We start from the raw sequence: 12,649 nt of genomic DNA, 5'->3' as shown, positions 1-12,649 counted from the left end.
CCATTGTGAAACAAACTTTCCTTCCATTTATTTATGCCCTCTTCTATCTGCTTCTTTCGTACTATTAGGATTGAAACTCAAATTTAACTGATTATTTTTATTTTATTTTATCATATAAAACCATTAGAACAAAATCTCCAACTGGGATTATTTGCTGACTGAACCTTGTAGAAGGGTGAGTATATAATTATATCTATGTTTATGCATTTTGTGGAGGCGCGTGGCTTAGTGGTTAGGGTGTCAGCATCATGATCATAAGATTGTGGTTTCGATTCCTGAACCGGGCAACGCGTTGTGTTCTTGAGCAAAACACTTCATTTCACTTTGCTCCAGTCCACTCAGCTGGCAAAAATGAGTAACGCTGCGATGGACTGGCGTCCCATCCAGTTGGGGAACACATACGCCATTGAAAACGGGAAACCGGGCCCATGAGCCTGGCTAGGCTTTAAAAAATAGGCGCATTTATTATTTTTTATTTTATGCATTTTACTATATCTAGTATGAAAATTATACTGGGCAGACCAAAGCCTTTTGAGTGCATTTAGTTGATAGAAACTAAAAGAAGTCCATCATATATGTGTGTGTGTGCCTTGTATCTATGTTGTCCACCTCATCACTATTTGACAACTGGCATTAGTGTGTAACTTGTAACTTAGCAATTCAGCAAAAGAGACCAACAGAATAAGTAACAGGCTTTAAAAAAATATGAAATAAATACTGGGATTGATTTGTTTGACTAAAATTGTTCAAGGCATTGCCCCAACATAACCACAGACTAATGACTGAAACAAGTAAAAAGTTGAAAAGATTAAAAGAAAAGAAAGAGATGTTTGCCTGTGTGCATACAAATACATATATACACATGCACGTATATACACACAAGGTATGGCTACACAATCCTATGTGACTTTATGCTATTTTAACATATAAATAAAACATACAGTATATACACATATACACGCACACACATACACACACATACATACATACACACACACACACACACATACATACATACATACACACACACACACATGTTGATGCGATAAGAATTTGTAAATTTTCAAAATATAATAAAAATAATAATAATAATAATAACCGGACATAACGAGGTGTATTTTGTATTTATATTTGTGTAACATCGTCAGTTTTTCCATCCTTGTTTTCGTATACATTCGATGCTTTCTTCCAAGAAATCTAATGCTCTTAGCTTAGTTTTTCCATGGGGCTGGCCAGATTGGAGCAATCTGAAGATTAATCAGCCGAAATTGCGAGGATGATCCGGTTCTTGACTGAGGATAGAAAGCTTCGAATGACCTGTCCTTGATTTTTTTTGTATCGTCCATCTGAATGTTTTGTTGTCCCTTTTTGTAATTACCTAGTTGTCCGGATGTTTTGCGTTCTTGTCCCATTTTGTATTTTTATATATATATATATATATATATATATATGGAAAAACAAGTCAAGATAGAAAATGCTAAAATAATTTTATAAAAAACATTTCAGTACCGGTTTCAGTCATTGAGACTTTTTCAACTGTCTCTGTTAACTCACAAAAGTAAACAAGAGAGACAGAGACAGGCAGAAACAAGGAAAATGCCACTTGTTTTTGAACACTATACAAATATTCTTTTAAAAAAAACTTTTCATTTAATTTTTCTAAATTTAATTATTTAATTGTTACAGTTGAAAAAGTCTCAATGACTGAAACCGGTACTGAAATGTTTCTTTATAAAATTATTTTAGCATTTTCTATCTTGACTTTTTTTTTCCATATATATCAACTCGTGTGTCCCTTTTCATCCTTATACATACATATATATATATATATATATATATATATATATATATATATATATATATATATATATATATATATATATATATATACTAATAAATGACAAACATTATTGCATTATTGCAGGAGTTTCCTTGTTCATCCTGTGATGACATCCTTTATGACTATGTTGGCTATTTGGAAATGGAGAAATTGAAAGAATCTGTAAGTATACACTCTCTCTTTTACATACAAACACACATATACACATCGATGTATACTGCTGCATCACAACCATCTCAACTCAAAAGACAACTTTATATTATAGTTATTGACCCAAGACAATTTTTTTTCAAATATTGTCCATCATTTGACACATTCAAATTATTAAACATTTTCAATTCCTCTAATTTAAACATTTCTATGAGAATTTCAGAAATATTTCTTCTATACCTCTAGGTAAAAGGTACTCCACCAAGGCTTCCAAACCGGAGATATAAGCCAAAACCAGTAGAAGCCGGAGTAAGTACATTCATTTTAGTCAGGGTAGAGAATTAAAAAATGTGAAGTGAATGAAAGACAAAAAAATAAAGATGAAGTTGGCCTTCCTTTCTGTTGTTTTTTGTTTTGTTTTGTTTTGTGCTTTCTTTTGTATCAGGGAACGTAACTCTTCAGTCCTTCTGAGTCATTGTTCTTGCACTGAAAATAATCATTCTTTAGTGGGGAAAGAAAAGTTTCATTTACTTTTCTGAAAGCCTTAGCGATTATGATCCACTTCCTTTTCCGGCTATTTTTGTAAAACCTGTCTCATATCCAAGCAGGCACATTTGATAATGTACCTATCTACTAGACTTGAGAAACATCTTATTATGTAATGTATTTTGTATGATTGTTATAAAATTAAATATTTATTCTTTTTATTTAGAATACTGAATTCTTCTTTGATTATGAATCACACACACACACACACACACACACACACACATGCATGCACAGAGAAAGAGAGTGGAGTGAGAGGGGAGAGATAAATAAACAGAAAAAAGTAGCATTCAGCAAATATGCTGTATTTTCTGGCATACAAGTTGAATTTTTCAGACCAAAATTTATAGTAAAAAAAAAAGTTTGGTTGACTTATGCACATAAACGACTTTAGAAGGCAAAAAATCCCATGTGAAGGGCAACGGGATTTGGAAAAAAAAAGTGTTGTTGTTTGAATGTTTACATAATATGTTTACACTGTATACTTGGACAAATTGTATGCCAAAAAATCTCGTAGTTAGAGATGTATTCTACATTAAGTTGGTTCTACTTTACTCAAAGTTTTGTAAAAGCAGATATGTATTTACACCTATAAATGCAAAAATTCAGAAGGAAGCTTTAAAGGTAACTTCTGATTGAAAATATTTGGTCAGGGTATCTACATCGGTCACATGAATAGACTGATGATACACCGACATTGGATAATTACATATATACTACTGGGGTGGCTGGCTGGCTGGCCAAGAATCTATTTTTGGAATCCAGATCTCTTGTAGACATGGCAGATGTATGCATACATGCATATATGCAGTTTTTTAAGTGATGGAAACTGGAATCCCTGGCTTTTGTAAAACTTTTAAGATTGTTTCCAGGTGAAAATTTTGACATTTGAATCCTGGACTTGTCTTTGAAAATACAGGTATATGGCAACCCTAACATAGTAGAGAAGACAGTCTTGTATCAGATAATCAGTGGCCTGCAGGGTTTGGATACTGTGTTAGAGACTGACTGAAGTTACTGGTGTGGTAGTGTCGAGCATTTAATAATGGAAGGCAAGGTTTACAATATCGGAGGAATATCGTCTCCTTCCATCATCTTCTTGTTCTTCTTGTAGTTCAGGCTTCCGACAGGCGAAGAGAAAAGACTTCAAGTGCAAATGCTGTTTACAACTGGTTTATTTACAGGAAAGGTGAAGTGAGCTGCTCTCAGCTTCCATCTTAAGCTCCAATAGTGAGGGTGCAAATTGCCTCTGGAGATAGACAGGTAAAAAGCCTCAGCCAGTGCTGCTGTGAAGGTGGCACCAAAAGAGACAGCTCTGAATCGGTTTACCCTTTATATAGTTTTTCCCATCGCAAGCCTTGTTGTGATCTCACGCATAGCAAATGGATGCAGGTGAGGTCTCACTCCAGTCTCGGAGATGGCAATGGCTGCTGCGAGATCTCATCCAATATTGCGCTGGCTGCTTGTGCCACTATAAGTATAAACCAACACTACCACTCTTTGCGTGTTGTAGCAGTGTGGTGTAATTTGATCTGGGTGGGTACTGCTAGGGTTTGATCATGTTGCATAGGAGGATGGTCAGACAGGTATTTACCATTGTTTTAGAGTCCACTTCAGGTTTGCATGAGTCACCTGGAATTTGTTGAGGCAGAGTTTCTATGGTTGGATATCCTTTGTAAGATTGCCAAACCTCACCTGTTTCCAAGTAAAGTAACATTTCCCCATGGCCAGACATGTTTTTCAGTGAAGACCAGAAGCAAGGAGCATCGTTTGTTGTAGGTATTGCTTGTTTTTAAAACCAGCAAATGATGTCAAGACAAGGGAAACAAACACACACACACACACATGTATGTTCTCATATTGTCCTGCAAAACATCTGGACATATCATAAGCCATATTGTGTGTGTGTGTGTGTGTGTGTGTGTGTGTGTGTGTGTGTGTGTGTCTGTGTGTCTGTGTGTGCTTGCATATGTGTGGTTGTATGAGTCAAGATTGGAAACTGAGTTCTAAATTCTGACATTGTTTGTGTCTTTTTAGAAAGGGAAAGATACTGCTTCCAGAAGGACATCAAAGGACAGTTCACTGCAGACTTCAAAACTAGAAAAATTGGTGAGTAATGTTTAATGGTATTCTTTATAGAAATCATTGTTTTATTTTCAATCACAAGAACATTGTCTGTTGAGTTTTCTACAATAATGGTTTATTTTACATGCATTTTATATTATGTGCAATGTCAAATGGAAGGGCCGTGACATTTATGGAAAAAAAACGAATATGATTGTCAAGTAATAAATAACACTTTTAAGTAGAAAACAAAATATCCAAATGGTCTGATGAAAATATATTTTCCAGTTTTGTTACCAACTTCATTAGTTGTGGCATTTGTTGCTGTAATATTTATTGTTGTTCTTTGAGTTGTTGCTGTTTTTGAAACTCAACGAGACCCTCTAACAAGTTTTCATACAGGTTTTCAACATTGCCTGTGTGAATTTTTTATATCCTTGTCGTCACGGTTACACTGTGGATCCTCGTTCCCTTGTATGTTATTGTTGGCACTGTAATAATCTTGCTGCCACCATTATGCTGTGGTGATATTCCACATTTTATTATCTTTCACCAATCTATCATGCTATGATAGCTTTGCAAGACGACAACTTTGTAATATCTACCTTGATGGTAACTCAAACTCGTATATATCACGTCACTGATACTGACTCCAACTGAGAACTCCACTACTACTACTGACCTCCTACAACAACTGTCTGACTTTATAGTGGCTGGGTCATACTACTTTGTCACTTCATTTCCTCCATCTACTCGTCCTCACAAGCCACTGCCAGTAATATTTCATCATGGACAAAAACTGCAGTATCTTCCTGTCAGTGGTGTATGTGCATTAAGTATGATACATAAATAGCTATTTTAATTTAATACTGCTTCAATTAATATACACCAAATTTTTCTGGAGCCTAGTTGCTTTTCACTATATCAGTGAATATATTAGTTACTGTTCCCTTTATCTGAAATGAGAAATGTTTTCTAAGGATGTGGTTGTATATGCACATCATTGACAAGGTCTAATAAGGCTGAAATATATCTGCCTTTTAAAGGAAAGTCAAAGCCAGTATATCAGAGAGAAAAAGAGAGATACAACCACATGCACAAGTTGCCATGAGAGTCAGAAATGCTAGACTAAAAAACCTGAAGAGAGGAGGAGACTCAAATTGTTGGTTTAATAAAAAAAATAATAAATGCGCCCTTTTTAAAGCCTAGCCAGGCTCATGGGCCTGGTTTCCTGGTTTCTATGGCATGTGTTCCCCAGCTGAGTGGACTGGAGCAATGTGAAATGAAGTATTTTGCTCAAGAACACAACGCGTTGCCCGGTCCAGGAATCGAAACCACAATCTTACGATCATGATGTTAACACCTTAACCACTAAGCCACGTGTCTCCACTGTTGGTTTAATAGATAGCTGGTCATTCTCCATTGAGTTAACCTGCCCTTGTAGGCAGATGTTCTTAAGTCTGTCAAGGTGTTCATCCACCGTACACACACAAAGAGGAGAATCTTGAGTGGTGTTGCTTGTTGTAGCTGGCAGTGGCCAGACTACGAAGCAGCTTGTATTAGTTTACAGGATTACCAGTTACAGTTGCTGATCATTTTCATTTGGCCTGACATAGTTTCATAACAGAGTAACTGTTAGTTAGCAAGACATTCTTCTAGCATAACAGTCTGAAAGAGTAACATGTTGCTTTGGAACTATTTCACTGAAAAAGCAAGGTTTTGCTCTCCTTTTCATTTGAATGCAAATAACATTGATTCTAGTATACAAAACGTTTTTTTTCTTAATTGTTGATCTGAGTTTCAAGTTACAACTCCCAAATGCACCAACAGCAATGTTCCTGAGGTCACACGAGGTGTTTTAACAGCAGACCTCATCACAGTTGTTGATCCAGCCAGGATTGCATCTCCGCATCAATAAACTGCAAACCTGCCTTCATTACCCAAAGCCACTTAATAGCTTTTTTAGTGGCTTCTGTGATAGAACGTATGACTGCTTAAAATTGTTGCATTATAAGAAATTTTTTGTCATTTTATAATTTTGTATTTGTTAAATATCAATGAATGTTCTTATAATTTTTGAATGAATTAATTTTAAATTTCAGAAAAAGGGATTTAGAGGACTCTTGGAATAGATTAAATTTACTCACAAGTTAGTTTTGAGAGCAAGAACAAACTTCACCTGACCATCAATAATCAATATGGATGATACAAAGATATTTTAATTCCATATGACCTAATTAAGTGTTGACAAAATCATGGCATTTTACTTGAAACAATATTCTATTCCACTAATTCAGTTATGTTAATCAGAAGAGTGTGTGACATTTTCCTTCATTTTTATCAAATTTTATTCAATAAAAGTACATTTAATACATCAAAAAAATCTATTTTCTTACTGCTTGTTTATGAAATAAAATGTGATGGTAAATCATTTATTTAAATCAATAAATCATATATAAATAAATATTATAGATTCAATCAAATTAATGCATAAACTGTTATTAACTGTTAATTTTACCTGTGTTTGTGTTTTTTCTATTTGTTTCGTGTTATCCTGATGTTTCATCTGTACATGTCACAAAGAAAGAGCAGCTTATAGTGAAGAGCATCACAGAATTACTAACGGTGATGGCACATGGCCTAGTAGTTAGAGCAGCGGACTCGCGGTTGAGGGATCGCGGGTTCGAATCTCAGACCGGGCGATGTGTGTGTTTATGAGCAAAACACCTAAGCTCCACGCAGCTCTGGCAGAAGGTAATGGTGAACTTCTGCTGACTCTTTCGCCACAACTTTCTCTCACTCTTTCCTCCTGCATCTTGCAGCTCACCTGCGATGGACTGGCATCCCATCCAGGTGGGGAACCTATACGCCAAGGAAACCGGGAAACCGGCCCTGATGAGCCAGGCATGGCTCTAGAAAGAATAAACAACAAATTGTTCGTTATTTCAATCTATTCTTCTGAGATAGAAATTTAAGGTCTTCACAGTTATTCCTGTAATTATGAATGCCAATTCTGATGATCTTGGGCTGTTGTATTACTCAACTGACTCCACTGCTTTTTCAGTATGAACAGAGAGGTCTTCAACAGATTTTTTTTATATAAGTTACAATTCAATATAATTCCTTTGAAGTAACTATTTTCTCTGTTCAGATCATCTTTGTTAATGTTTGCTATCATCTGTCATTAAAGCTCATGATTATATCCAGAGCCACAACAACATCCTTGTTTGCATCTGGTAGGAAATGATCTGATCCTGCAGCACAGCATCCCCCATCATTTCAATGTAGGCTTCCTCTTATAAATGTGAGCCTTGCTGCAGTCAAATGATGTTGCACACAAAATGGCTGCCACACTTCTCATTTTTATTCAGTAATCATCATCATCGTCGTCATCATCATCATTATTTTAACGTCCACTTTTCCATGCTTCTGTGTATCAAATGGAGTATGTTGAAGCAGATTTTCAATAGCTGGATGCTCATGGAAACCCCACAAAACTACTGTTGCTCAGACCACGGAAACAAGCGTCCTCTCCCTATACTCCTCATTCTACTGATGCATGTTCAGAACAGGCTGCTTTACTCAAACTATCTTGGCACTCATCCACCTTTCAACAAAATTTTCTGGGAGACAGCACTTTCCTCTCTGCCCTCATTTTCCTTTTCAAATGAAAAATTGAGGCTTAACCAAAGAGGATGGTGTGTTTTCAGCCCTTTAAGGCCACCAAGCAGATAAAAATTGCCAGTCCTTCTGGGCCAAAGAAGGCAGCAGGACTCTTCACATTGGACTCAGCTGATTGCTGGATCCATCCTACACATGACAACATATATTCAACATAACTTCATTAATCAACAATGTTTGGGCACCGGACGAATGTGTAGACTGATCTTGTTGTTTTGTGTGCATCTTGGACATGCCTGGTTGATGGTACTTCCATGAGTTTATCTCGAACCAGCAATATTCCCGCCACCGGTAGCACTGCCAGGCGAGATATTTATTAAAATTAACAATAAGCCCCAGGCCGAAAGTCCCCTGGAAATTCCAGTTGATTCTTGTTGAATTAGTCTCCTTAAGAACTTCGTTGCTCTTGCCCTCCACTGACCCTCAATGGACTCCCAAAATAAGACTTCCCCTGAGCGCATTGCTCGACCGGTTAAAAGTTGTGGGCGCCTGGCTTTGGTCTATGCATGATCCAGGACTGAAGCTCGTCAAAGGAACGAACTGTGAAAAAGCGAGTCTGACAAACAGCAATCACAACTGTTTACCATCAAGGAAAAGCTGGAAATGTTGCAGCATTAGCACATGTCTGCACATCATCAATCGCGATATACCAATTTCTACGTTCAACGGGTGTTAATAACAAATGGAGCTCTTGGCCAGTGAACGCGTTCCTTATTCAGAAAATGGCAGAGTAGGTGCACCAGTCCAATAAGACGTGAACTGGGCAAAGTACGACAGACATGCAGTAATGCAAGCGTTTGCCACCTCTGTTCAACCTTTTAGAGATAACTTTGTCTGGGCCAATTTCATCCCAGTTCCTCTTTGCTTGGCGACCTGGACCAAATTAGACCCCGAGCAATTTAACCGATCCGTCCGTCCAGCGCGCCATGAGGTTGTTGGAACAACGTACCGCATGTTTGCGCCTCAGTAATCGATGATAAGTGCCAACCTCTTTGCTAACACATTGGGCAACATTTTAAAATCTGTGTTTAACATAGATATAGGCCGAAAATTAATCAAAGACTCATAGAACTGGGAATTATCCGGCCCTGCTGCCAGTAGATATCTTTCAAATGGTTTCCTCACAAGTCTGGTATATAAAAATAAAGCTTCTCCCGTGGTTTTTGTTGGTGTTGTACTGTAGCGACGTGGGATGTTTTAGCTGCGTGAAGAATAATTGAAGCAAACCCACGAACCTTTAACTTTAATATTTATTGCCGGACATGATATTTTGAGTTGGCTATTTACAATGAAAGATGCTAATAATACAATTGCCGACTGAGAGGAGAGAAAACTGCACAGTATCAGTAGAAAGCTGCCTATAGGACATCGTGTGAATGTTCAAAAACTGTCCGTGTACCCCAAGTTGTCTGCGCAGAAGTCTGAAACCATCTGGTCGTCTGCTTGGTGAATTAGGCGCCAACGGTAAAAAGAGGATAAATTCTAGAACAGCTGAGAAGCCAAGTCAGGGTTAGGGTTCGAATCTCTACAAGCTGGTGGGGGCAGACGATTCGAGCCAAGAGATTTGCACTCACCTTCCGTGCAACCAACCACGGCTTCCTCTTTTCCCTGCGACTGATCGATTTTTCACAACACCCTGCCTCTCTTGCCTAGAGTCGCGGCTGGACGTCGAAGGAGGTACTGAAATCCACCCTGCGTTCCGGTCTGCTACTCAACCTGAAAAGCTCGATCGAAATGGTGCTGAAAAACCGAACACATTTACTTGAAATCAAGTAGCATGCGCCTATTATGGGTTTTGAATAATTCATCTCTGGAAACATGGGTGTTTCGTTCATCATCCTCAAACAACGCTTATTCAGGGACCTTTTGAGCGGGATGGGCTACTCGACCTGAAGAGAATTCGAACTGGGTCCACCTTCAAGGTTATGCGTTGCTTATCTTGATATGTGATCGTCATGTCGCACACGTGTGGTTATGATGCATGTGCTTTATGTACCCTTATTAGACGAGTAGTCATGATAGTCATTTTGAGCATCACTTTCATGGCTAATTAAAATAATTAGATGAGGAAAACAAAATATTCGCTCAATGTCATTCTAATGATTTCAGCATGAAGTCGCTCACAAGACATACTCCAACCTCTCCGTCTACAGACATGCTATTTTCTCCCGCTATCTTTTCCACCATTACTCTGCTTCTCAAAGCTGACTGGGCTTCAGCCGCTTTTACTCATGCATTTCCGTCTTACCTCGTCTCTCATTAACCTTGTGTCTAAGGTTCCAAGCATTGCTCAAACCATTACGTCGTCCTTCTTTCTTAGAATGTCGGCCCTCTGGACTTCCTCTTTGTTCGTGTCTTTTCTACAGATGTTGACTTAAGTCTAAAAAGAACGTTAATGGTATCAATCTCACCAGTCTAGGAGGCCTTCGAAGCCCATGAGCACTGCTCCTTCCCCCATACCTAGAAAAAAAAACGGTGTGGAAGAGAACTCAGGGCATGTTTTGGTCTTATTTAGTTACTGCAGCGAGACTTCATCGTATTTGCCAAAGTAGCGATGAGAGGACGGGGAAAATTATATTAAAAAAGAAAAAACGTTTATTACTCCTGGGTACCATCCACCGTTTGGCGAGTTGGGTGTTAATAAAGGGGTAAAAAATTATAAACAAGAAAGAAATATAGAAACAAATGCGAAAAGCGTCTTCAGATGCGATGATTCTCAAGACATTGTGCATCAGCATGCATGGCACTTATTTAAAAACAAGGAAACAACGGGTGGGATGCGGAGAATCTAAGATTGTAGCTTGGTTGTATCGAAAAGTTTTGATGGTTATCTTTCATTTGTTGGTCAGAAAGCTCTGAATCCAGTTTCGGAGCACTTTCACTTAATATATGCGAAAGACATGGGTTTTAATGTTCACTTTTGTCGGAAACCCCGAGGAGAAAATTCGAGTTTACACAACTCCCTACTTTTTATTTCTCACTGTTCTAGAAAACACGATAGATGTGCTTCTGGAAATGACTTTGACTGACTTTGAGCAAGGATTGTAAATAAACGTATAGTATCCCTTCTCTGTTCTAATATCTTTAAAATGTCGAAAATGTTAAGATCAAACTGTGTCTCAGGTGGATGATTGTAGTTTCCATTCAGATTTTGGATTATGTGACTCGGGTAAGTGTTTGGAATATCAGACTACAACAGTTATGGGAGACTTCAACCACAAATGCTAACAAGAAAGGAAAATACATTTGTTGGTGGTCTACAGATGGCAGCAAATTCAAGTTGATTAGTCAATTCTTTTCAATGAATCCAGAGAGAGCGCTACTAAAGCAACTGTGAATGGTCATTGAATGCGAGTGGAATGTCGTAAGAAAGAATCACAAGGCGGACCTTTCAAGCCAATCGGCAGGGAACTCGGAGTACACGGAGAAGGAAATGGTTGGATAACATCTCCAGCAGTGATTCTCAATGTGGGGGGGGGGCCTAGGAAAATTGTGGTGGGACCTGGGATCCATTTTTTTTTTGTTTGTTCAAGTGGAACATGAAATTGTGAAGATCTTTTTTCCTCAGAAAACATACTACACCTATGGTTTTTCCCAACCACCAGTGGAACATACACTTTTCTGGAAAGTTGTAGTTGGGCCTCGGGGAAAATAGGTTGAAAACCACTGGTCTATAGTTTCAGATGGTCACACTTAAGAATCTAACCGGAAAATCTAATGACGGTTCCTTCAGACTGGTGCCCGGAGACTATCTCCGTTACTCTCCCTGGAAATAGTGGGCGGAGAAAAGTGATGGATGAATGGATGGTCATTGAAGCTACATTAAGAGAGAGATTACAAAATATGACTACGTAATTTGACTTGTTTTGTATACGTATACTTATAGATTCTGAATCGGTTATGCGTAGAGACGTAGCTAACTAGCGCTCTTCTACAAGAACATTATGTAAGGAAAAAGTGCTTCGTGAACATGCAGAGAGAACTTCAAATCCTCTCAAGTCCTTTCAATGTGAAAACCATGCCCTGTATGAAGAATATACGAAAGGAATCAGTAGCATCTGGTATAATTTAATGTTCCCACGTAATTTTAAAGCTACATAATTAGACTTAAAAAATCATACATTTCTACGATAAAATAGTAAAGCATTGTTTTTTCCCATTGGGGTGTATGTTCCAAGAAGAGCGAGAAAGAAAGAGAGAAAGAGAGAGAGAGAAATGGCTATTTTCTCTCTTTTTACTATATTGTGCTTGCAAATAAAGTTTCTGCAAATTTGGGTGTTTCTTTTTTTTTTACTGAAGCACAAAGTTAAAAAATTTGAGATAAGGATATAATCGGTTAAATAGACTCTAAAATTAGTTTCAAATTTC

The 12,649-nt window shown here is 37.8% G+C and overlaps 1 protein-coding gene across 1 annotated transcript in view; it reads left to right on the top strand.

Annotated features, from left to right (window-relative positions):
- Nucleotides 1-6,972, top strand: part of LOC115231588 (myosin-IIIb-like) — a 107,948-nt gene extending 100,976 nt beyond the window's left edge. The window contains exons 27-31 of the mRNA XM_029801579.2: nucleotides 128-175; nucleotides 1,925-2,002; nucleotides 2,237-2,299; nucleotides 4,574-4,645; nucleotides 6,703-6,972. Of these exons, the coding sequence (XP_029657439.1) occupies nucleotides 128-175; nucleotides 1,925-2,002; nucleotides 2,237-2,299; nucleotides 4,574-4,645; nucleotides 6,703-6,732 (291 nt within the window). The 3' untranslated portion in view covers nucleotides 6,733-6,972. The remainder of the gene's footprint in view (nucleotides 1-127; nucleotides 176-1,924; nucleotides 2,003-2,236; nucleotides 2,300-4,573; nucleotides 4,646-6,702) is intronic.
- The last annotated feature ends 5,677 nt before the right edge of the window (nucleotides 6,973-12,649 follow it).

This window comes from Octopus sinensis, linkage group LG2 (assembly GCF_006345805.1).
Source record: "Octopus sinensis linkage group LG2, ASM634580v1, whole genome shotgun sequence".
Classification (NCBI taxonomy): domain Eukaryota; kingdom Metazoa; phylum Mollusca; class Cephalopoda; order Octopoda; family Octopodidae; genus Octopus; species Octopus sinensis.
The sequence above is the reverse complement of the archived record's forward strand: the minus strand, read 5'-3'. Positions and strand labels throughout refer to the sequence as shown.